Genomic DNA, 26407 nt, shown 5'->3' on the forward strand with positions numbered 1-26407 from the left:
TGATCTTTTTACTGATATCCTCTACTGTGAAATTAATTTCCTCTGCTTGGCAGAGATAACAAGAGGCTTTAAACATTTGCCTTTTAATGAGCAACAGCACAGAAGCTATTGGACAATGATTAATGTGCGCTGCTTCAGAAATCCAAATGATTTTTCCACCGCGTCAGCAGTAAGCGAAAAAAAAAAGTTCTGGAGTGAAAATAATCAGCTGAAACTTGTCTTTATGTGCGACTCCATGAATCAGAAACAGGGTTTCCCTTTTTTAAAGGGCAGATGCACCAGTTTTAAGCTCTGAGGATACAAACGACCGTTTTCCCTGTCAGACCGCTTCTCACCAGCGGCCCCCGCCCTCAGACATCAGCGGGAGATAACGCAATGCGTCCCCGCATCGCTCGCAGACACCCTCACCCTCATGTGGCGTGTGAGTGCGCCGGCATAACCCAAACATACCATAATGACTGAGATTCTGGTGTCCGTTTGCCTACACACACACACACACACACACACACACAAACTCTGATGTAGGACTGAAAGACAAGGCTCATGGGAAAGGAGCTGCTGCAGCTATGAATAAAGTTTTAATTGACTTTCATGTTTAGTTTAATGAGATGCAGAGAAAACTGCCAGTTAAACCCCAGAATAATAGTCCAGCCATTTTTTGTTTGACAGACAATAGAAAGTAAAAGGGCAATTTAAAAAAAGTATTTCTTTTTATTAAAAAAAAACCCATCAAAGTTAACAAGTGGCCTCATTTAATGTTTTCTAGTAACAAGAATTGTCAAAAGTCTCTTAAATCTAATTTAAAACAAGTTACATTTTCTATCAAGCCAGAATCACATTAATGCTTACAAAAGTAAAACATTTTTCTTATTAAAATGAGTGATTCTACAATCATAATTGCATCTTAGCAACATATTCATAGGACACAAAAGAGACCAATTAGTAGTAGAGCCTTAAATGTCATCACACAGCTACTTTATAACAAATTGTAGCTAACAACTCAGATTAATCCATAAGAAAATACATAAATGAGAAACAAATAGTTCTAACAAATAATGCAGGGTGAAGGGGGGCTGTGGACCTCCTTTTAAAATCCACCATTAACCCTCAAACAGGCTTATTTGATTATTCTGCAGTTAAAACTTAAGGAGGAATGGGCCAACTTTTGAAAAAGCTAAGTTATAACTTTAATCTACGACAATACTTAGAAAATGGACCAAGATTAATATAGTGATTAATCAAACTTATATTTTATTCTTTAAGTTATAAGTTCAGCCATATAAATGTATCCAAGAAACCCTGGAAAACCTATTGTTGTGATGTGACTGTCCCATTGTGCTTTTAAATTCAGATTTTGATGGAAAAGTACGCACCAATGCAGAACTTTTGGGCAGTATGAACATTATTATTACAACTATGCCCGAAACCAGACATTTACTAATACACGTTTCCATTCCCTTTCGATACAATGAGAGAATAACCACACCACTAACATCGCTTCTCTCTTCAGGTAAACATCCCACAGTCCTGCGCTGCGTCACATCCCCAAACAGACCCGACATGGTTAACCCCCTCACACACAAACAGCAACAAGAGAGAAATTACATATTTTACTTATTAGACCGATACTATGCATGTTAATGCTGTTATTTTGTGTATTCCTATGTGTGAATGTAGCATTTAAAAAGAATACAAAACTTTAAAAAAAAAAGCACAACAAATGGAAGTGGAAATCAGAGAAACAAACCATCTTATTTCCTACTTCACTAAAGTGAATCAATGTTTGTATCATGACGTGGTCAATTTAAAGTGATATGTTTTTGTGGGTTTAGCTGAAAGTGTGTCACCCCTAAAAAAACCATCCTAGGTTCCCTACGTGATCTTGAACTTGTGCTGATTGGAAGAAAAATATTCAAAAAAGTCAGTATTTTAATTTATGATATTTTATTTAGTCAAAAAAGCTGATGATAAACTACAATTATCAGAGTATATATTTCTGAGTTCGTTTTTCAGCTTTCTTAATTTACAATTCCCCTAAATCTGACCATATGAGGCTCAACATGTGCTGGTTTATAGCCCCTCAGGCTAACTGAATTTTAAAGGAATCCTCCAGAGGCATGACCCCCGTGTCCTCAGAGGCAAGCACGGCCACGCTCCCCTCCTTGCATAGTGGGGTGCCCCCCGGAGGCCCCCTGATCCCTCACTCTGGGACCAATAGAGACGCTGCACCTGTATGAGACTCGCATAGCTTCTCTGTGCGCCTGTCCCGTTCGGAAGAAAGTTGGCGGCGCAATGGTTACGCTGCGTGCGTCTCAAGGGCAAAGGAAGCGAGGAAAGCGATCACAATAACAAATGTAGAGCGCTGCACCTTTCCGCGGCTCTTTCTGGCTCCGTCTGTGTCTCTGTGTGTGCGGACTGCCCTGCTGCTGCTGCGCTGCCTCAGCCGCAGATGCACTTCCACGTCAGAGAAGGTTCGGGATTACAGGGGTTATTTATAAGGAGGTAATTTAAAAGAAAGAAGACAGCGGAGAGATGCGCCTGGAGAGGAGACGTCACATTTTAATTTGGAGCGACAGTGTAGTGAAAGCGTGACTGAGTCAGAGGAGAGGACTATGCAGCGCTGTTCCTCAGCACGGCGGATCTTCACCGGATAAAACGTCCTATTCCTGGATGATGCAGTTTTTGTGTGTGTGTGTGTGTGTTCCTTATAGACACGCCAGGATTTTCTGATCGCTCCACGTTTCAGCGGGAATCTGTATAATCCTTCCGTCACGCCACGCCGGCTGGAACCCCCCACATCATCACTGGCTTCAAGGGATCAGAGCCAAACGGGACTGATTAATGAAACGGGTTTTAATTTAAAGTTCATTCATTTTTCAAGACAAAGGCCCGAATCTGCTGCTGTGCTCCCAAGGTTATACGTTAAAAACACACAGAGAGGGGCACACTCCGTCTGTGCTGAACTTACTTTAGGCTGGAAACTGATCCCGGGTATGTTTCTGCTCTAATTTAAGCCCAAATGCAAGAAAGCAAAGTTGATATTCCAGCATTGATGATGCCACCATGGGAGCGCTTTCAAGGAAGGGAGACTGGAGAATGAAAGCGGGACATCTGCGTCTGTAACCGGCGAAGAAAACCAACACAAGCCGCCTTCTCTATCTTTTTCTTTCTTCTTCTTTATTTTGGATTGGACCAAAAATACTTTTTAAGGTGCGCCTTTTGACTCCTGCACGATGGGGATTATGCTTCAAGTTATTTTAGGAATGTTTCAGTTCCTGCTGCTCACCAGAATACCGACCTTCCATGCCAAGGTATGTTTCATATGTTTCATCTGACCCCTGGGGGTAGTATATGTGCGGGGTGATAATTTTACACGAAGCCTCATTTTGCGGGGCTAATAAGGTTTTCTTTGTTGCTTTTGTGGAAGTTATCCCCTAGGTCAATGACACCTGTCACCTCAGGTCATGTGACTGGCAAACACAGACCTTCAGGATGTTGTAGGGCAGTTAATCAGCAGTCAAGTATGCACAGAGAAGCTATGCGAGTCTCATTATACGTCAGTCTTAACAAGGTGCTCAAAGCTCTTGAACTTGGCCGACATCAATACATTTTATTAGGATTTTATGAGACCAACAGGAAGTAGTGCATAACATATTTACATATATATATATATATATATATATATATATATATATATATATATATATATATATATATATATATATATATATATATATATATATAAATTAGTTGTGTTTTTGCTATCAGGCTTTAAATTAAGTGGGACTGTTAATTTGTATAAAGCACACGCTATGTGTGTCAATTTAGTTATTTAGCAAAGAAATGTGCGAAGATAGGCAGAATTTCTCATTACTCTGGCCACTAGACGGCGACAACATGCTCTTAAATATAATTAGTATGTGTTCAAAATGCATCAATCGGCATTAGGGGTGTAAATAAGACCTCTGATGGTGTGTTGGTTTGATGGTATTACTATAAAAGGGGTTAAAATATTTTAAAAATAAAAATCTTTAAAATGCGGCCTAAAACACTTTTTTAAAAAAAGAAAAGAATTACACCCACAGGTCTTTTAGAGAGACTAAAATACTTTCCTTGTTCTTTGTAAAATAATTCCCAACTCATCCAGACTGAATAACAGAGTGTTGGCACATATTCTCAGTTAGGTCTGGACTTTGACTGGACCATTTGAACACATAAAAAAAGCCCTGATTAAAACCACTCATTTGTGCCTCTGATTTTTTAAGACAGTGGTGTTCTCAAGGCCAGTGTCCTGCATGTTTTAGTTCTTTAGTTCTTCAACACACCTGACTCAAATGATAGTTAATTAACAGACCTCTGCAGAGCTTAATGACACTCTGAGGAAGTAGTTGGACCATTCGAATCAGCTGTGTTGGAGCAGAGACACATCTAAAACTGGCAGGATGTCGGCCCACAAGAACTGGAGCAACTATATCAGCTGACCAAAGAGCTTCACAGTTACATCCAATAAAAATAAAAACAGTAATAAAAATCAATAAAACACAGAGTTAATATTTTAAAACTAAGCATGTAACTATCATCTTACTTACTATCATCTTACTAAGTCTGCCATTCTCCAGGGCAGACCAAACATAAAGTCATGCGATTGTGAAATAGTTTGAAAAAACATAACACCATTATATCACTTAGAATAAAATAATCTTTTCTTTTACATCAACGCTTCCAACACTCTGTCACCTTGAGGATCTGGGGCAGTGTGATATGTGTGACATGTGGATATCAACAACAATGAGATGCAGGCTGAATTTCTTGGTGCCATGCAATGTTTGAACTCTCTTGGATGTATTATTTTAACAGTTTTGTAACTTCACATCAGCCTTTGTGATATTACATCCACAGATACTACATATTCCTGACATATTGTTTTCAGATTATGGATTGAGTTGTTCAAAGTTTTCCTCCATAACCCAATCCTGCTTTAAACTTCTCCACAACCTCATCTGTCACCCATCTGCTGTGCTTCTTGATACTCATAATGCTATTTGTTTACCAAGAGTGTTTAATGATTAAGTGGCATCTGACTGCAATTGGTGTACTAACTTGTGACACTATGTTGCTGTAAAGACTTCAACCTTCCAGTTCTTGCTGGATCAGGTTTGAACCATTCATAAGGACAGTTAATAAGTTGCCAGGTTATGGAAAATCTCCTCTCTGGCACTTGTTGGTGTTGTTGTTTGATCTTTCTTCATAAAATGTGAAAAATGGGATGTTTTACCTTTTTAAACATTGCAGCGCAAAAACAAAAACCCTTTCACACCTATAAGTAATTGTTAAGCATTACAATAAAAAAAACAAGCTTCACATCAAATCCAAATGTATGTTTTGTCTTCGTGTTTTCATTTGAGCGTTAGATGGAAAGATTGCACTATCTGTTTAGTGTTTCATAGGAACACAGTGAGCAGCTAAGTCTGTGTCTGGCTCTGGAAGTTGTCGATGAACTTTGCCAGAATGCCACCAAAACCCTCTCATAGTCTGAAAAACAGCAAGTAGAAGCTTCAGTGTGTCCTATAAAAGTTAAAAAAAGAAGTCTGTCAACAGTAAGATATCAATTTAAACACTTCATTAAAAAATACTTACAGAAACAAGAAAAGATTAAGTTATTTTATTTGTTAATCTGTTTTTAAATTTAGCGCACATTACACATAAAAGTGCTATTGTTGTCTTTTTTTACTTCTGTGATTTAGACAGAAAAGTATAGCTCATAATAAACACATATTGACTGCACTAACATGGTCCTTGGTGTGATTTATGGGCCTTTTCTGCAGGACAAATTTGCACGTCCTGCTTTAACGTCAGGAGGCTGGAATCGGGGACAGGCAGTGCTCTGAAGCAGCACCCTGCCGCTATGATACTGCAGCTTATAGTCATTCATCATCCCAGACACTACATGAAACACCAGAAAGCCTCTTCACCTTCACACCCCGAGACGTTCTGCTTTTGTGCCGTCTGCCTCCCCGACAGCTTATTTGTAAAAGGGGGTCATCCTTCTTCTGTCGTGGCAATGAGCCTCGCTGGTGTCGCGTCTCCTCCTTTCAACATGCACACAGCCCCATCTGTACAGTGGGCCCAGGGAGTGGCTGAGAGTTAGACTGGTTAGACTGTTGACAGATAGCGCTGCCAGTGCAGATGGCTCGGGGCTGGCACTCATATTTAATGGGTGTGTGTGTGAGCGTGTGTATGAGAGAGAAAGGCAGATATGGCTGCCGAAAGGAGTTAATCTGAGACTTTGTCTCAAAGATAGAGAAGAAACATAGTTTAGCTCAGACCGGCCACAAAATGGCCTCAGTTGCAGCTTAACTTAACTGTTGTTGAATCAATAAGAGTCAAACATGTGTGTGAGAGAGCGTTGACAGGGGGTGGAGCGCTTTGAGGGAGGGGGCAACTGGACAAAGTCTACATTCCCTCACAAGTGGCCTTGGTCTTCATGCACACACAGACTAACTTTGAGCTTTAAAGTCTGTTTTCACTCTTTCTGCTTTCACAGGAAGAAAATGTGTTTAGGTTGTTTATAGTTGTAAAAATACCACAGTGCTAAATTTAGAGCATCAATTATATTGCCTTGCAGAATATTGCAGATCATTTAAACTCAGAATTTGAAGAAATCAGTGCAAGGAAAACATGTGAAATGTTGAAAACTTATTTTTCTTTAAACCTTTTTCCATAGTTCTCCCTTTCTTTTCTCCTTTCTTTTCCATCTTTCTGTCCATTACATTTGAAATATACCCAAAGCTAAATTTCTAATAAAGTTTAATATGTGAAAGCTGTAATGCTGCACTAGTGAAAGTAAATATATTGGGTATCACTTTAACACTCAGATAACACTGCTAGCTATAACACTCTTAAAAAAATAATAATAATAATAAAAAACCAAAACGTGTGAAATGTTATAACATGCTGTGATAGTAGAATAAATGGATCACTCACATTTTTTTCCAGGTCAGTCATTTTATTTCTCTGTCTGGACTTTAGATTAGACTAAACATTAACTGTTGTTAAATACCAGAAAAATCAAAGAGAAATACACTAGAGTTATTTTGTCTTTAAAGGGCCAGTGTCGCGTAATATTGGCTTCTTTGAGCTTTATATCATATTATAATGTTATTTCCTAATCAAAAACATACATTTAGTGCTACCTTGATTCTTTCATTCATGTTTGAGAAATCATTTAATCTCCAGTGGCAACCAGTCAGCTGTGAAAAACACCTGGGTGGTTTTCTGGATGGTCCTCATTATATGAGCTATTTCTCAGTGAAACGCTGGTAAAAACTTTGTTAACAGTTTAATAGAGGAGTTATGTTATAATGACTTCCTGAAAGTGGAGCTTCAGAAAGAGCGGGAGGTTTTAAAGCAACATAGGTCCAGTTCAACTCATTAAATTACAAAGTAAACTTTATTTTAATTTATATTAGATATATATTGCATTTTATGACAACTTAAATTAACATAGTTACTTGATTGTGCTATGAAATGGCACTATGTGCCTGGGAAACGCATCATACATAAACAAAACCCCGATGATGATGTCACAGTTTTGCAAGCTTCTGATTGGTTAATTCACTACACCTGAGTTAAACAGAGACAAATCTGTGGATGTATTTTAAGTCAGCTCCTCAAACATGCTGCTTCATTTTGTGACATCATGAAAAATTAAAATAAATCAGCCAAATCACAAAAGAGGAGAGTTATAAAACATTTGCTCTAAGATGTTTTCTTTTTTTCTCAGCAGTCTAATAAAGATGATATTATCCAGGTCATTAGATAAAGATATCTGTGGAAATACAGTATACATGGTATATCTCCTTTTATAAGAAAAATTATTGCTTCATAATATTTTAACAATCTCCCCCCAAACAAATACACAAACCTGCTTCATTTAAGACAAAATTGTTTCTTTTTATTCTATCTAAAATAGCTTCGTATAAAATAAACATCAGTTGTGTCACTGGAAATATTTGTGCAAAAAAAAAAAAAAAAGATTTACTGTTAGACCTATGATTTTTCATAAATCATTCATTCATTTTCTGTACAAAGTAATTTAAGCAGCCATCCTGCTGTGAACCAACATTAATTATTCACACAAGGAGCTGAGGATTTGTATCTGTGGGTTTTTGAATAGTTGCTTTGATGCAGCTTTAGAGCGAGATCACATTTTATTATTTTATGAAATAGTACAATTAAAACAATGAAAAATGATTAGCATTATAAGTGTATTTTCTCTCTGTGTATTTCCTAGGCTGCCCTCAGTTTGGCTGGAAGTTTTTCAGCAGATTTTAAAGAAGGTTAAAAGCTCAACAAAATAAAATAGATGTTTTTTTTCTACAGCTTGCAAAGAGCAGATTGGTTGTTTATTTATGATGTGTTTACTAGCCTGCAGAAATTGTAGGATTTTTCACTGTCCAAATAATTGCTCACTGTTGAGATGAAAACTGGTCAGTTCTGGTCACTATTGATTAGTGCAGCTCCATGCAATACAATGATACAATATAAAATTATAATGTTCTTTGTTTTCATTGGAGCGCAGAGAAAATGGTTAACATAACCCAAATGTAATTTAAAAAGTACAGTTAAACATAGACAACAATTGAATAACAAAAACATGTGCACTGTGTATAAAAACAACATGTGACCTTTATAAATGTGTTTTGGACTCAATGTTGCCTTCAAACAAGATCCGTAACGAGACACGACGAATTCGAACTTAAACAATGGAAGCATATTCTTAAATTTGATGTCAACAACATATTTGAAAGTAAAGTAAGCTGTGATTTGTTTAAAGGAAAAGACAAGAACTGTGCCAGGATGTGTCCTGCCAACAAGGCTGGAGCTAAGAGAACAACTCACAACTAATTAGATTAATTGGTAACAAGTCTGTCACATCATGTTATAAAAGGTCACCAATCAGTGAAGCCCTCAGTAGACAAACTGTTCATTCATCAAGCTCATCATTCACATGGTGGACAAACAGAATATCATTAACAATGCAGAACATAATTCAAGAAAATTAACAGAAATCACTCTGCTCTTAGGAAAAACATCTGAAAACATTTTTATTGCACCATAATGCAACTCGGGAGAAATATTTTCTTCTTTTGTCTTTTCTTGTGCCTTTAATTTGCTTTGGCTTCATATGTGCAACAAAGGATGTAAAATTCAGGATAACTGAATTGTGGACTTAAAATGAATAAACAAATCTTATCGGCTTTGGTTATGGCTGCCACTTCAATACTTCTGGTTCATTTCACTCTGGTAGAAACTTCATTAAGTAACAATGTTTTTTTTTTTTAGCTGGGCTTAGTATCTGAAGTTATTTTATTCCTTTGGTAATACCAAAAAAACATTGCTCAGTAGGTTATCAGCATAACAAAAACACTATTTCTGCCAGCATGATGGTGCATCAGTAAGTTGTGAACTTCAACAACTTACTGATTTTGGTTCTCTTTTCTGATATTTTCAAGTCATCTTTTTAAATTAAGACTACATTTATTTCAATAAGAAATAGATCAACCAACCAAATCCTTCATAACTTGCAACAACATGCATCTATGTCAGAAGGAATTGGGTCCGTTTTGGTTCAATAGTATTTTATTTTCACCCTTGGCAATAAAAGTGTTGAGTGAGATCAAAAGTATGCAGAAAGGATGTGTGCATCTTTAAGTTGTTTAAACATCTGTGGGAAATTAAAACACTATTTGACACAGCAAAATAATATATAGCATGCATTATCTGTCACAGTAAGACAAATTGAATTTATCTTGCATAATTCACCTATTGACATTTCCTCTGTGCACCTTTGTAGAAGTTTTTTTTTTTATCCATCTGTGGGCTTGAGGGCAAAGGTAGCAGGTGCAACAGGTTCAAATATGGAGCAGCCTGCTCTTCTACAACATCACGGAGCAGAAATTTGATCATGTGCACATCCATTTTCACTTCAAATAAACCAGCAGACCTCATCTGTGCAGAAAGTGTGTTGTATAATGTGCTGCCAAAAATGCACCTTGATGTTTAAATTAGTTGTTGCACCTGCTGTTACCCTCAGTATCAAAGTTCAGAGGTTTCCAGGTCTTTTTTTATTATTATTTGTTCCTTTTATCTATGAACCAGGCTTTATTGAGCTTGTCATGTTCTGATCCCAGGTGTGAAATATTGTGGTGTTCATTAACAAGAGACACTTTGATCTTTGGATCTGCTCCAGCCAGGTTTCGCAACAATGTCAAAGCGGAGACTGGAGACAATAAAACCAGGATGACTGCAGCTATTTAATGCTTTACTCCAGAAATAAATATGGATTAGTGGATTAGTAACATCAAATGGCATGCCGTGGTTTTAAATCTGATACAGAAAGAAAAACACTGACGCTCCAAAATGATGGCATAATTAACTAAAAACCTGAATTTAATTGATAAAAAAAAGTAACTCATTTAACTTTTTATCTGATCTTTTATGCATTTCAAACTACACAGTGGGAACATTGGTAGCATTGTCACCTTGACATTAGAAGATTCTGGGTTTGAATCCCAGCCTGGGGTCGTTCTGCATGCAGTTTGCATGCAGTTTGCATGTTCTCCCTCTGCATCTGCGGGTTGTCTCCAGGTACTCCGGCTTCCTCCTAGAGTCCAATCTTAGTATTTAATATGCAACATAGACTTTCAGAATAAAATTTTAAGTTTAATTATTTTGTATTTTTGTGTTTAATTTATTGTTTTATGTTTTTTTCTTTAATGTAGTTTTGTCTTTTATGTGTTTAAGGAGTAAAATGTGAGCTGTTTAACACATTTATACATTTTATTTAGTCTCAGGGCTATATTGTGTTTTCTGTGTTTCAGGATATTAAATAATGAGGGGTTTTTAAAATATTATCAGCACTTTCATAAGTAAGTTAATGCTTTGCTTTCTACCCTAAAACTCCTGCAAAATGTTGCTAAGACATTGCGAATCCTCCACCAGATGCAGAGGTTTGCAGAGGGATTTCATTCAGTTTATCTCTAAAGAACTTGAATTTAATACCAAACTATGGTTTCATAGAAGAGCACGAAGTTTGAGCTCAACTTTAAATACAACTTAGCTAAAGCAAGCATTTGAGTTTTACGTTCACCATCTTTACTGTCTCTCCAGCTCGCTCACTGGCGGCCGGCAGACTCCCCCAGAACCAGGGAAGGTCGGGAAGGTACGCCCAAAAATATCCGTCAGAGAATCTCCATGCAGGGAGTTGAAGGTGTGAAATCATAACTGGGAACATGTCCATGTGTCTGTCTGTCTGTCTGTCTGTCTGTCTGTCAGTGCGACGGTGGTTGGAGGTGTATTCCCGCAGCGGCTGCGAGCCTCGCGACACTCTGGTGGAGGTTTGGCGGGAGTTGCCGGGGGAGATCCACCACCTCTTCGTCCCGTCCTGTGTGTCTGTGAAGCGATGTGGTGGCTGCTGCGCCGATGAGGCCTTGGAGTGTGTGCCTTTGCTAACACACACCCTCACCATGGAGGTACACACACACACACACACACACACCTCCCTGTGTTTTGGTTAGATGATAAGTGTGAAATCATTTTTCTTCTCGGCTCTGTGTGCAGCTGATGAGAACGTCCTTCATGAAACACGAGCTCATCGAGCTGCCCTTCGTAGAGCACAGCCAGTGCGAGTGCAGGTAATAAAACCAGTCATCTGTCTGGAGATTCATGGCGTACCTGCTGTTCACTGACCCCACTGCTCTCCTTTTTATGTCTGCCCACAGGTTAAAGGAACAGTTCCAGCCAACACCCACTACCAGGTAACATCGCTCCAGTCTTATATTCAATGATGTGTTACGATCTTATAAAGAGAAAACCTTATTGATAGACCAGATTTTAATGATGAATCATACAATCTGTGAAAGGATGAGGTAACCTGGTGGATGTCTTTGTGTTTCACTTATCGAGTACAACAGTTTGAGCTCAAAATAAATTTAACTTGTCAGCTGCTTGTTCCAATTTTTCAACACATGGCTAGTTTTTTCAAAAATAATATTAATGTCTGTCTGAGAAAAACTGGTAAATTTATAAAGAAAAGCAGAAATTTAGCTGTGATCAGTGCTGCTCAACTGATTCTTGAAAGACGAGTGAGAGTAAGATTCATTACTTTAAAAAATGCAAATTCACTTTGCAGATAACTTTAAGAAATCAAGCTCAAATGCAAATTGTACTATAAACAAATTCAAAATCAAACCTCATTATGTAGAGATCATTTAAACTCGATCTATTTCAGTTATTGAAACCAAATTCAATCCAAATGTAAATGAATCAAATCCAGTCAAAATTAGTAAAGCAAGTTTTGAACCGCAGAGGCTTAAAGCTTAAAGTCAATATGTTGCTTTGAATCATGAGACATTTAATTTCCGCTTGCTGTAGAGTTTTTAAAGAATCACTAGCTGTGTAAGATTCCCTTTAAACAAGGGTTATAAATGCTCCCTTGTTTTCACAAGGAGTTTTGTCCCAGACTTCTTTATGAAATTGCTCCAGTTCATTAAGATTTGTGCACATTTGCTCATGCAGAGATCACTTAAGGTTCCACCACCTCTGGACTTTGACTGGGCCATTGCAGCAGCTTGGTTGCTTTCTGTTTAAGCCGTTCTGTTGAAGATTTGCTGCTGTGTCTTGGATCATTCACCCAATTTGACCTGAGATTGTCACATGTAAAAATTACTTTGGCATACAGAGGAGTTCATGATTATCTCAGTGACTACAAGGTGCCCATGTCCTACAGCCGGAGGTCGTGTCCACCGTGTTAGAAAGCTGGTGTGTTGTGTTTGCTTTTCCAAACATGGCCGTGTGCAACATGACTCAGCATCTGATCCACATACAGAAAACAGATCCAGAAGGGGTGGTTCATCCAGCTGTGAAGATCTAAATGATCTGGAAAGAGTTTCTCCTAGAAATTGTTATAACAGTGATTCTTGAGAATAGGGACAAAACAGGTCCTATGGATAAAGCATGAAATTTTAATAAAATATACACAAAATATATTTTTTTCAAATATCTAACTAAACTAACCTGGGTCATGTGAGCACAACAATGTATATTTTTCTTTTTTTTGCTGAATATTTTTTTATTTTAAACATTGTAGTCGGTGGATGATGCCTGTAAAAGCCCTTGTTCAGGAGCAGAACTCAATACATTCTTATAGTTTAAAACAATTAAAGAAATACTAAAATTATATATTATGACAATTAAGTATAAGTAGTCATATAAATAATTATAAAAGTATCGATAAATTGAATTAAAAATAATTTTTAGATATTTTCCAACTCCGTTGAAATTTGTCCTTAGTTTTTGTCAACACCGTCAGAAATGAAAAGAGTGTAAAAAAAAATCAGGCATTATTGGGGGGCACCAGAACTTCTGAGGACCCCATGACGTTGTCTTTTCTCTTCCTTTGCTAGGAGGGCTAGTTAGCTCCGGTTAGCTTAAGTTATTCTTTAGTTTTTTCTTCTGTTTTATTCCTAAGTTGTTTGTCACAACCATGATGTGTCAACTCCATAACTGACAATTTACAAAACTTTGATGAAATTTTGCGAAATAAAAGCTTAATTTTGGTATAATGTAAAGATTTCATGGACCTGACGAGCTACAATATGGCCTCCTTCAGAATAACATCATATAAATTGAGGTAGTTTGGCATTTCGTCAACTCCGTCAGATGTCAACTCCGTCAGAGTTTTTCTGACTCTTTCAGTGAAATTGTTGTCAAATCTCACTTAAATGTGCAACTAATTCATTTTAATGTATTTTACATGAATTGCATTACTTCACATGTACCAAGTTTTTCATTTTACTCACTAGTTTGTCACCACCTTCAGTTCTGTCAACTCCATCAGATGGACTTTTTCTTGTTTTTTGTTTTAAATAATATTTATTTTATTTCTTGAGAAGCATTTGTCTGTAAATTGAGTAAAAATATCACTAATGGGGTATTTTAAAAATCATTTTAGATTTATTTTTGTCAGATGGTGATGACAAAGTTTTGGGTCAGGTCGATTAAAAATGTAATTTTTTTTAAAAAATTCGCAACTGGGAGCCTGTACCTTAGCATCTTCATATTTTCTAAACATTATTTGTCATATTTGCATACATAAGGTTGAGAAATAATTAAAAAAAAATATGGGAAAATTAAAACCCATTTTGTCCCTATTCTCAAGAATCACTGATAAACAATCCATACTCATGGACTTTAACATCTAACATTTTAAATTAGTCCTGCTGCTGGACATGGTTGTTTTTTGGGATATTTTAGCAATTTCTTTGACTGTTTCATGGTCTGACCCTGGGTTGGATTTTCTGTCATGTTCCCTTCTGCACTGATTGGCTACTTCTCAACTCTTCTCACATTGATGAGCCTCAAAAGCGACTTCTTGAAGGTCTTTGCTGATGTTTTGCAGCAAACCCACCCAAACATTTGGCCCCAACTGCTGATGATGAATTAATCATCTCCAGTTTTTTAGCTGCACTTGGCCGTAACTTTAACTCTTAGATCGTGTTGGTGTTGACGTCACTCTTGTACGTTGTAAAAGTACGTTGTAACTTAGTTTCAATATGCAGGCTTTATTTATTTTTTTTAAATTTGGTAATTTTTACTTCTAGTTTGGTAAAAGCTTCAAAATCATTAAGGAAATACCAACAGTTTGTTTGCCATAGTTTCCTGCTTGTACCTGCGGATCTGTAAAGCTGGTCCACAGGTGCAGACCTGTGGGCCATCGGCGTGTATCGCATCATTTGTGTGTGCATTGGCCTCTAATAAATTTGTAGCACTACCAGAGGTGGAAATCCTCCCCAGGGAGCCTCTAAGCAGCCAGCTGTAAAGTGACTTTAATCCCCAATGCTTGTTGCAAGGTGGAATCGGTGCAGGGATGCAATTGTTACATAAACGGGCTCTGACTGGACTGCTTCACCATTATGTTTTATTATTATGCAACTTCCTGTTTACTGTTAACTCATCTGAGGTTTTGGACTTGGAGTTGATTTCAGATAATTTTATTACTCATTAAACTCTGTTTGCTGTAAATAAACTCAGAGATGGTAAACCTTGCTCTTCCTGTGAACGCTGCGAAAGGAAAATTTCTGCTGGGTCTGTTTGTTTGTGCGCCTCACACTGCCAGGTCCAGCCACAAATTCATATGATTGCATCCATAATGTTTATGTCTTCCTGCTTCCTGTTTGGGCATGGACATAGATAAGGGATTCCAACCTATGTGTGTGCATTCATCCTGGCCATATTTAATGTTTTAATTACAGATCAAGAGCATAACATAGTGTCTGAACTCTGAAATACTTTGATTTTGGTTGTGTGGAAACACATTTGTGCTTATTTAAAATATGTTTTTGAGTGATTGTGAGTGTTTATTAGGGAGTTAGCATCTGTCTGATTCTCTTTAAACGTCCCGTCTCCCTCTGGGACAGCTAGCATCCTGTTGTCACCATAGTGATGATTTTATCTCCCCCGCCATGTGCTCTGTCCCAGACACAGTCACGCATCCATAATAGTAAATTAGAGCTCCAAAAACAACAACAACAGTGGCAGGAGGGGCAATTTATAATGTCAGACCAAAGCTGGTTAACGCTGTCCTCATGTCTGGATAAAGGTTAACAAGGAAAGACGAGTGAAGACCCAGAGGTTGTGTTGACAAGCCAGAATTTAAGAAGATGGCCAAAATGGGAAAGTGCCATCTTGGTAGGTCACCAGTAAACAGCGCTACGTAGGAGCAGCTTTACAACCAGCATTGCCGAAGCTTAACTTTAACTAGTGCAGCGTCTAGCAGTAGCACAGCTTGTAAAAATCGTCAACAAGTCGTCTGTGTTTGATGAGAGAAGGAGGAGGATAATGATATTAAATCCAAGGTGTTCTTGCAGCACATCAGAGAGTTATGAAAGGCATCCGTTTAGAGAGTATTATATAGAACACTTCTCATATAAAATCAGTTTATAACTCCTGCTTGGACTAGAAGAAATCGTAATTTATTCTGATCTTCACAAACTTGTGTTTTTATTTGTGTGCCGAGTTACAACGTTCCCTTTGTTCAAGATTTTAGATTTAAATATTCTGCAGAAAATGATGACCACTTGTACTTTGCCACAGTCACATCTCATTACTGTTAATATTAAAACCTTTATCTAAAATTTGTCTAAAAATTAACCCGACCAAAACCAGTCGGCTATTGGGGCCCAAAGGAAAGAAATATCACAGTTTTTTCCTTTAGCTTGTGGATTTTTCCAGTCAGTTGTTTTATAACATAATAAATTATAATGATGCAAGAAATAATTTGTACAACCAAATAAGGCTGGAGAAAAGCCTTTATTTTTGTCATGTAATGAATTTGGTGGGAATTCTCATCATATTCCAACAAGGAAGTTGCTATAAACATCAAACCTATTGTTTTAGCAGTATATATATATATATATATATATATATATATATATATATATATATATATATATATATATATATATATATATATATATATATATATATATAAAATGACCCGTTTTTAATCATTAGATGTAAAGTCTTAACAAAGTGCATGTTTTCTGTTCTCAGGCTCCATTTGAAGCCAGCAGAAAAAGAGAGGAGAAAAGTGGGGAGGAAGTCCAGGCAGAGGAAAACCGGATCCGTCAGATCTGTGTACGTTCAGCGTTCTTTACACATTTTATCTCAGTTTGAAGCTTCACCTTGTTTTTTTTCTTAAAGCAGTCTGGGTTTTCTGGATGCTCTCAGGCTTAGTGAAAGTGTTTCGATTAGAGAAAACTGGGTTATCTGGGCTGCGCTTTTACTGAAGGACAATTTGTTTTACAGCCACAGCAACAGTCAAGGTCTCACTCACACACACACATCGCCATAATCCACGGATAAACTCCTTAGTTACGGTTATCAACTCAGTATTTAGCCAGTAGTTGGCCAATATGTGCTGTCTGGAGCTGTGAGACACACTGTTATATAATCCCTGATACAGTTTGGGAATTTAATAACTATTAACTCCTGGAGGATAAAAGATTTAGCGCTCCTTTCCTCTGTAGTGTTTTTCATCTGCTTCCCCTTCACTTTATTGTCAGTCATTTCCGGACCCTTGGGGCCAGAGGTGGCTCCGTTTGGGTGTGATGTCCCCCAGCACCCATCCATCACTCAGAAAAGGCTTTATTCACACTTTGGCAGGGGTGAAATCTGTGTAATCTGCTCCCAAATGCCACTTCTTCTGTCCATGCCAGCGGCAGGCGTGGTCACCGGGACGCGAACAAAGATGGGTCCTCTCTGCCTCATTAAGTAAGTTCATTAAAGCCGCCGGCCTCCTGGGGACGACTGAGGCAGAACCAGCTCCAGTTAATGGGCCGACTGACGCAGGCAACTTTCTCAGACATAGACTCTGGAGAGCGAAAGATCAGGGCATCTAGAGGTGGAACCGTAAGAAGTGAAAGGCAACAAGGCGATCATAGCCATGGTAACAGACGGAGAGACAGACAGACAGACAGAGGAGCGAGTTTGTCAGCCTCTAAAGAAACATTATCTCGCATTAGTCACACATCTCCCACGCACTACATTGTGGGGGTTTGTCTCGGACAGGCAGTGTGCGTGTTCAAACAAGCCCTGCGTTTCATTTTTAGAAAGTGCATCACTATTATCTAGACTAAAATATCCCAGTAATTACCTTACACATTTGTCACACACTTTTGTTCCTGGCCAACAAGATCTGCAGTCCCGTTCTGTGTTCAATTAGGATTCTTAAATGGGTTCAGTTTATTCTCGTCAAATATGGACCTGTGATGGTAAAATAAAACGGTCAGCTTGTCGTCCAAATCAAAATTTTTTAAAAGTCAGTTATTCTCTTTTCCCCAGTGGCAGCTGATCCACAGGGGAAACGAGTTGTCCTCCTTTCCTGTTATGAAATAATATGTCATCATCTAATCTACTGTATTTCATCATATAATTCATTATAATGTAGCAAATATTTACATTTTATTATACAACATGCCTCCCCCCACGTCATTGATTGTATTGTGTTATGTTGTTTTGTATCAAAATATTTAGCTTTAAATCACAACTTATAATATATTCATAATTGACGACATCTCATTGATCATGTCACATCTTCTCATATTCTTATATTTTATCATAACAAACCGCATCGCATTGTGTGGCAGCATATTGTGTTTAAAATAACACAATAATCATACATGTTCACATCATATACTCTATCATATTTGATCACACTGTACCAAATTTTCACATAGCAAAATGTGTCACATTATATTAAATTTCATGGATTATATTGACTTGCGCTGCATTGTGTTTTATCAACTACATACGTTAAATGCGTATTGTATCCAAATGTTGGTTATTACTTAAGATTACTGAAGCACTCTGGGATTTCTCTTTATTTGTATTAACTCTGAGACTAACCATTGTGGTTTTTGCATCTCTTTTTCATCCAGAACCCATGATCCTCTGATTCCTCCCTCCACATCTTCTCCTCCTCCACCTCCTCCTCCCACCACTCTACCTCCTCCTCCTCCTCCTCCTTCCTCCTCACTGAAGCCTCGGTGCCGCATGTACAGTTCTCAGATGAAGGAGCTCTCCGCGAGGTAGGCGTTCATTATGTTTGATTTAAAACACAATTATTCACACCACTAATGTGATTAATTAAAATTAATTCTAATTCTAAATCAATCCAGCAAAGGAAACAATACTCTTATTAGGCTGAAATTTAGAAAGCTGCATGACAAAAAAAAAAACAACTGTTTATGAGTCTAGTGTATTATTTGTGCTTTTTCCAGAACCCATGCTCCTGTGATTCTTCCTTCCATGCCCCCACGGCCTCCATCTCTTCGTCCCACCACCCTAAGCCCCTCTCTGCCTCCGTCCCCGACACCTCGGTGCCGCCCCTGCAGAGGAAGGAAGTGGGCCCTGGATGAAACGTCGTGTCAGTGCAGATGCACCCTCAAAACCAAGAACTGCAGCCGAAAAGGCCAGACTCTCAACTCCCGTCGCTGCAAGTCAGTTCATATGAATGGCACAAACAAATCCGGACAGCACAAATACACAGATGGGTATAGAGGATCAGAGATACATTAATAGAGTGGTTACTAGGAAAGTTGAAGGAAAATGATCCATTGTTTCCAAATGTTTTTGCAATGAAGTCAGGAAGGTGTGACATCTATAGACTCTTCCTTGCAAAAATACTCAGGTTTAGTCAGGTTGGACAGCAGTTATCAAGCTGGACTTAGATCTGGACTTTGACTGTGTTCATGTAACACATGAATATGTTTTAAACTAAACCAGGAATGTGAAACTCCAGTCTTTGAGAGTCCTGCAACTTTTAAATGTGTCCCTGGTCCAACACACCCGAACCAAATGGATGAAATACCTCCTCAGTTTTAGTTTCCTGCTGAAGATCCAGTTATTTGATTCAGGCTTTCTGAAGCAGAAACACATCTGAAAGGCTCTCAGGAGTTTGACTCATGTGGTCTGAGCCCTTCTGCAGTTCCTGGGGCTATAAATATTGAAGGGGGTATTATCTTATTTATACAGTACATTTAAAGCAACTGAAGTGAGCAAAGTCCTTCACAAATCCACTAAAGAGCAGAAAACATTGAATGTAAACATTAAAAGAAGTGAAAGAGTGATTCTTATAGTTTTTGATTTACGTACCAGTTTACAGGTGGGACATAAGTTTTAAATTGGGTCTCGTCTAACCAGAGCCGCTCTCCTTCATGTTTGTTAAATTCCCCTCCTGACTCGTGTTTAACTGGAAACAGGACGTCCTGATGCTGCCTTTTAAACAACTGCTTTCTTCTTTCCACACTCCTAGAAAGGCCAGATGTGTGACGTTTATGACGAATAACTAATAATTGTGGGTCTGTGCAGCTTCTCCAGCTTTTCCATGGGCCTTTAGCTGCTTTTCTGACTAATGCTCTCTTTCTCCTACTTGTTGGTTTTTCTGAACTTCCATACTTGTCCTAGTTTTGGATGAATAAACAATAAAATATTGTTTTATTTTGTCTGTGCAAAAATGCATGAAAACCCTTCATCAGTTTCCTTTCACTGTGCAAATATTTGTTACTTTTTTTTAGTCTGTCACAGAAAATGCGAAGTTGCAACATGAAAAGATTCAAAGGGTTTGAATAGATTTGTAAATGCAATCACCTAGAGCTTCAGAGTATGTACACCAGCCTTCCTTTAGTCCTAAAAGAAGATATTTGATAAGCTTGATAAGTGAATTTCCATTGTCCAGGATCAATCAAAACACCTTTATTGCTAACACTTTCCTCTCTGTTGTTTGTTGTTTCAGGTGCGAAGCGACAAGGACTTGATCCGTCCAGCCACTTGCTTCATATCCCACCAAATATCTTTATCTCCATCACCTGCTCTGAGCATCTGTGCCATGGACAGCACAGATGGTCGGGCGACCAGTATCAACCAGAAGGATGTATTAGTAGAAGCACACACTAGAACCTGTACTCGTGCATCATTACACCCTAAATGTGCCGTAGATCTGTATGTGTGCAAGCTTATTTTCCACCTCGTCGCTTCTGTGGCAAAGCTTCGTGTATGCGCGCGCGTGTGTGTGTGTGTGTGTGTGCGTGCGTGTGTGTGTGTGTGTTTATGCACATTCTGTGTCACTTGAGTGAAGGATGAAGGCCCTAGGACTCTCTCTGCTAAGTTGTTTTTTTTTTTTGTTGGAGACTGGATTGCAACTTAAACTGCACAAGAGACCAGACTGGCTGGGCCAAAGTGTCCTTCATGTTGATGTTTCGGTGGAAGGAAAACTGCACACTGAGACGGATTCCAGGTTTATATCAAGAGGATTTGAGAAGCAGCAGCAGCAGCAGCAGCAGCAGCAGCGTGTTATCAGTGGACATATGTACTTTGAGACGCACCAGAAGGATACGGGGCATGTTCATGAGCAGGCACCCCGGTGTCTCTGGACCTAACAGAGAGGATGAATGCTGGGACGGGGGGTATCTGTGTGGTCTGCTCACTGAAAGACACAGATGGGTTATCCCTGCAACCGCTCACTCTCACTCAAAGCGTATGACCATGGGCTGGCTCTCCAAGCCTCTTTCCGGCATTTGTTTAATTTTGAGCCCTTTGTGTTTGTCTCTCTTCAGCTCCTCAATTGAAAGGAGCCGCTTTGCCTCGCTTTGCCTCTCTTTGCGTCTCTTTTCGGCAGTGAGGAGAATGGCAATAATGAGGCCTGGCGGCTCTCCACTGCTTCACTCACAGAAACATTCACACTTATAATACCAGGAACACAGACGTCAAGCTAAATGCAGACATTGACGCTGCTGCGGCGGCACACATGCATCCGTATCTACACACATACATGCAATGTGAAACGAATGCTAGTAGCCATAAGCCATTTGTGCAAATATATGTCAGTTGTTTCTCTGCAATTTTACTGCAAAGTAAGCATGTATATAGAGAGTATTTTATAACATGCCACTCTTTTATATTTTATTATAATTCTGCCAGGTTGATTGCAGAGGTAATGGAGAGTATATATTGCGGGAAGTGTCTCTGTTTTGCTTGTGTTCATCTTTAATCCGCCTGCATAACGACTCACGCTGGGTGGCCTGCTGGTTCGATGCCCAAATGTATTGAATTTAAACAGAGAGGTCTCACACGAGTCACAAATGGGAGACTCTATAGATTTACAAAGTGTAATTCAAACAATCAGTGGGGTGGTGTTGTGTGCAGCACACAGAAACCAAGCAAATAGCCGTCCCCGGTGCAGTGAAAGGAAAACATAGCTATTGTTGTTGCATGTTAGAGCCCGGATGCAGGGAGTGTTTCTCACCCAGAGCATAACTTGTTTATATTCAGGCTGAATCTCACGGTTTTACTCAGTGTTACTTTATGATCGCTCGGCTACAGAGTTGGGAAACAAAGATTTACTTCCCGAGCAGCTTGTCAGTCAGTCGGTGTGTGGAGCTGAAGAAGTGGCAGGTCAGAGAGTTTAAAGTCTGTTTTTTTTCCCCTTCAACTCCCATTCAGAGCTTGTCTGCTGTGCCAAATTTGACTGAGAACATTTTAGCCGTGACGTATTAGGGGTTGGGGTTAGAAAACTGCTCAACAATAGCTTGGAAACGCCGCGATTCACGGCTCAGTGTTCATACAGTCCCGCTGATTGAAGAATGGTCACCCAGAAACAAGCTACCATCCACAGTGTGAATTATTTATGTGTCGGCACTGAAGCAGCAGAACTTTGTTTGGGTGGCTGCTGTGATAAGCTTTGTATTTATACTCTCCTCAGATGAGATTATGTTTTTTTTTATTTCCATGCTCATTGTTCAGTGTTTATTGCTGTCAATCAATGCTTCAATCACTACCTCTCTATTAAATATATAATGTATATATACCATAGCAATGGCAGAGTATTAGAGCATTATTGTTACTTCCTCTGCGTTGAATGAGTTAATGATGCATTTGGCAATAAGGAGAGTCTCTGGTGTAGAGACGGATTATTACTGTTTTAAAGGAAGATGCTGAACTGGTCCTCTGAGTGCAGAGGCGAAGGTTTCCTAGTGCTTCGTTATATTTTCACCGTCCAATTTTGGCTTTACAGGTGCATCCCAGTGAGTTAGAATAGATTTTAAAAGCTGATTTATTTCAGTACTTCAACTCAAAAATGGAAAAATATGTATTATATAGATTTATTACACACAGAGTGATATAATTAAAATATTTTTCCTGTTAATATTGATCATTGTGGGTGATTATGGCTTAATGTATTGAAACAGGATACTTAATAGAGAACTCCATTGCTAGTTCTCTATAAACCCACAAAATGTCATTGCTGAAGAAGCTGCCTGCTCAGAGTGCAGTATCCAAACACATTTTTTCCTTTCACTAAACTTTCCATCATGGAATACAGTTCTGCTAACCGGCAGCTTAACTTACAATTATCTTTTGCGACTTCCCCTTCTTATGGAGAGTGTCCGTGTTTTTCTCTCAGTAAATCAGAACTTTATGGACTGTACAGTATGTGGACTCAACACTTGGTTGGTTTTAGAGCATGAAGTTTTCTAAAACTCCCCAGGGATTGACTGCACTGACTTAGACTTGATAAAATAGAGTGGACCAACACCAGCAGATGACGTGGTGTTGGTCCACCATGTCATCTGCTGTACAAATCTCACTCTGGACTTCAAGCAACAAGGATTTTGTGCCACTCCACCCTTCCCACAAATTTTGGGACTTTCATATCCAAATAAAATACCCTATCCCTATCGCTCATGCACTTTTATCTACCAAACTTTGTCCTTCCGCTCAACTTTCCATTATTTTGTCATTTCGCCGGGTCAGACCCTGTCGGAATGGGCCTGTTCTTTCATATCGAAGGTGTCCTTGTAACTTTCCACATATACCTTCAGTGTCACTTGACAAACAGAGCGTAGTCTGAAAAGTTGTTTGTTTCTTATGCAAACATAAGCATGATTAAATATATGTATAGAATGAACACCTATTGCATTCACTTCAAACATACCCTTCATTTGTTACACTTAAAAAAACATCTAGAAACATTACTTATATGGTCAAATTGTGTAATGATGCTTTATTTATGATGCTGCTTGCACACTCACTCCAACCACGTTTCTTCCTTTCACTAAACTTTCCATTGATATGTTTGGATTTAGCTCCGTTAATCACCAACCTATTTTGCCATTGCCTTTTGCGATGTATCGTTTTTGTGGAGCATGTCAGCTTATGTCTCTCAAGTCAGCAATTCATAACATAATATCCCATTAAAAAAAGATTTTTTGACCTTATGTGATATTTTGATATTCTCTGAAACAAAATTTGGGTTTTCATTAGCAGTAAGCCATATTCATCAACATTAACAAGAACAAAAACTTGAAATCACTCTAGTGAATTCATGTAAAATCTGAGTTTTTCTTCTTTTTTTTTAATTGAACTACAGAATAAATGAAGTACTTGATTTTCTTATTTACTGAGATGCATCTGTGTTTAGGATAACTTTGGGGAAAGTTACACGGGAAGATACAAGTCTTTTTTTTCTTAGAGAAAAACTGAAAAACTCGAGGGAATAACTACTATCAGAGACTCTTCACGTTTTAGATACAGGATCACATAAAATGAGCTTTAAAGCCTCGAGTTCGTTAGTTTTATATTTTAACCTGAAAAGTCCCTAAGTAATCGACCTATTGAGCCTTAGGCCATAGTGATTAACTTTGGGGTCTATGGCGAAGAGACACTTGAAACAGTTCAGAAAACCCTCCTTGTTCCCATCACCAGGCCGGAGTGGGATCTTTCTGCTTCTGCTTCATCAGCGTAAATAACGACCTCATAATGATGAGTCTGAGGAAGCTTAAAAGCTTAAATCTCCTTTTAAGCTCTTTCTGCAAAAGAAACTCTGCATATATTTTCCTCTTATTAGCTGCAGCCTCATCAACCTGACTTTTTTCCCCCTCAATTTTAACAGATGGTCCTGGTGCTCGGACCTCCAAGGTGGAAGAGGTTAAAGGTCTCAGTTAGGCAGATTAGGTTACTTTTGGGTAGAGCCAGGCTAGTTTAGCCCTGTTTCTTTATCTTAATGCTAAACCCAACCACCCAGTTCATGAACCAAAACACATAAACAGAATATACATGGATTATGGTATCAATCCTCTTGTTTTACTCTTGGGAATGGAGTGTTTTTTTGTGATATCACTTGCAGTCTTTCCTGTTTGAATATTAATAATTTGTATAAGCATTTAACACTTTGTGTTTTAAGATTAATATTTAAATAAGCAAACAAATGTTAGAGGGAAACCAATGAGTATTTGGACCGCAGTACAGATTGCACTTGTGATGGAGATTGCAGAGCACATATTGTAAGATCGATTCATGATGCAGCAAGAAATAAAATCTACTTTGAGGACCAAAAGAAACGAAATCACACATTCACTTGTGGTGTAGAAAAGTATTTATAACCGTTAGACTTTTTCACATTTGGCCACAATAACCACACGAGGTTCAATGCATTTTATTTGTGTGTGTGTGTGTGTGTGTGTGTGTGTGTGTGTGTATATATATATATATATATATATATATATATATATATATATATATATATATATACATATATATATATTCTTATTTTTTAATGACAGACACAAAACACTAACTAGCGCATAATTGCAAAGTGGAAGGGAAAGTATACAGCAGTAGTCACAGCTGGTTTGGTCTGAATTTTTTTTATTTTCAAATTTTGCCACGGAGTCTCAATTGGATTTTGACTGGGCCATCCTAACACGAATATATTTTTATCTAACCCATCCCTTTGTATTTCTGGTTGTGCTTTCTGGGGATTTTTTTTCTGCCAGTAGTTGTAATGCTCTCCATTGTGTTTAGATAGACTGCCATCTCTTAGTAGGTGATGTGTATCATTTACCTTTCACTTTACAATTATGTAGGACTTTGTGTTGGACTGTCACACAAAATCTCAATACAACACATTTTAGCTCGGAGCTGCAATGCGTTGCTTCACAAAATATCAAAGAGTTCAAGGTGCACTCTGTATATTATGTGTTATGCACATTTTCACCAAGCGTTCTGTTTTAATGCATGAAATCTGATCAGTTTGTCAGGAAACTTTCATTCTACAAACATCTGGATTTACCTGTCCTGCCTCTTCATGCAGATTTAAAGTGTGGACATGTTTGTATCTCTTAGATGTCCTTCTCCTGTGTGAACTTCCAACATCAATGTGCTATGTACTGTTAAGGTAACTCTCTCCAGCTTCCAGTGTCTGAATAAACTCTAGTTATCCCCTACTGAACTCTGTAACATCCTATAACCTGTCATATCCATACTGTGTATGACATAGTGGATACTTTAGAGACATATCTGTAACTTCATTTTAGGTGTCCATTACAACAAATCTCTACTCTGCAAAGACTTTGTACTGCTGTAGCCTATGTAGAGACAAGAAAGCAACACTCTTTTTTTGCTGCTACACCATTTGTGCCCTTTTATGATGTCTTTGTAGAAAACGATGCAGGTTTATGTTGTATTAACTTGTAAGTTAATTGGTTCATTGTCCTCATTAAAAGTGTACTCTGCGTCCTTGAATATATCCAGAATTATACCAGAATACAACCATAATGTTACAGATGTTATTAAAGGAAATGTCTTATTTTTCATATGTGCTCTGGTTCTCTTCCTGCTCTCCTCTGTTCCTTTGTTTCTTTTGTTTTTTAATCTCTCGTTGGACCGTAATGAAAGGTAAACAGATGCTTTTCATTATGCTGCCACCCTGGGAGTTGGACACTGAGAGAAAGTGCGTATGCGCTGTGACGCAGTGTTGTGAGACATAATATTGTTGCTGCGCCTCCTC

General features: G+C 38.3%; 1 protein-coding gene across 1 annotated transcript; it reads left to right on the plus strand.

The window, feature by feature from the left end:
* The first annotated feature begins 18 nt into the window (after positions 1–18).
* vegfba (vascular endothelial growth factor Ba) lies at positions 19–26213 on the plus strand. Its single transcript, XM_014983656.2, has 9 exons — positions 19–3311; positions 11173–11224; positions 11338–11534; positions 11623–11696; positions 11784–11819; positions 16615–16698; positions 18501–18650; positions 18843–19061; positions 20357–26213. The coding sequence occupies exons 1-9, from the start codon at positions 3234–3236 to the stop codon at positions 20376–20378; spliced, it is 912 nt and encodes a 303-aa protein (XP_014839142.2). The 5' UTR covers positions 19–3233; the 3' UTR covers positions 20379–26213.
* Positions 26214–26407: the final 194 nt, after the last annotated feature.

Source organism: Poecilia mexicana, unplaced genomic scaffold, assembly GCF_051168715.1.
Source record: "Poecilia mexicana isolate PSO_F unplaced genomic scaffold, ASM5116871v1 scaffold_10, whole genome shotgun sequence".
Taxonomy (NCBI): domain Eukaryota; kingdom Metazoa; phylum Chordata; class Actinopteri; order Cyprinodontiformes; family Poeciliidae; genus Poecilia; species Poecilia mexicana.

Bases quoted from the DNA above. Each gene is read 5' to 3' on its own strand.
- vegfba (XM_014983656.2), top strand. From the start codon at position 3,234: ATGGGGATTATGCTTCAAGTTATTTTAGGAATGTTTCAGTTCCTGCTG. The intron at 3,312-11,172 runs GTATGTTTCATA...CTGTCTCTCCAG, and splicing joins TACCGACCTTCCATGCCAAG to CTCGCTCACTGGCGGCCGGC. The intron at 11,697-11,783 runs GTAATAAAACCA...GTCTGCCCACAG, and splicing joins CACAGCCAGTGCGAGTGCAG to GTTAAAGGAACAGTTCCAGC.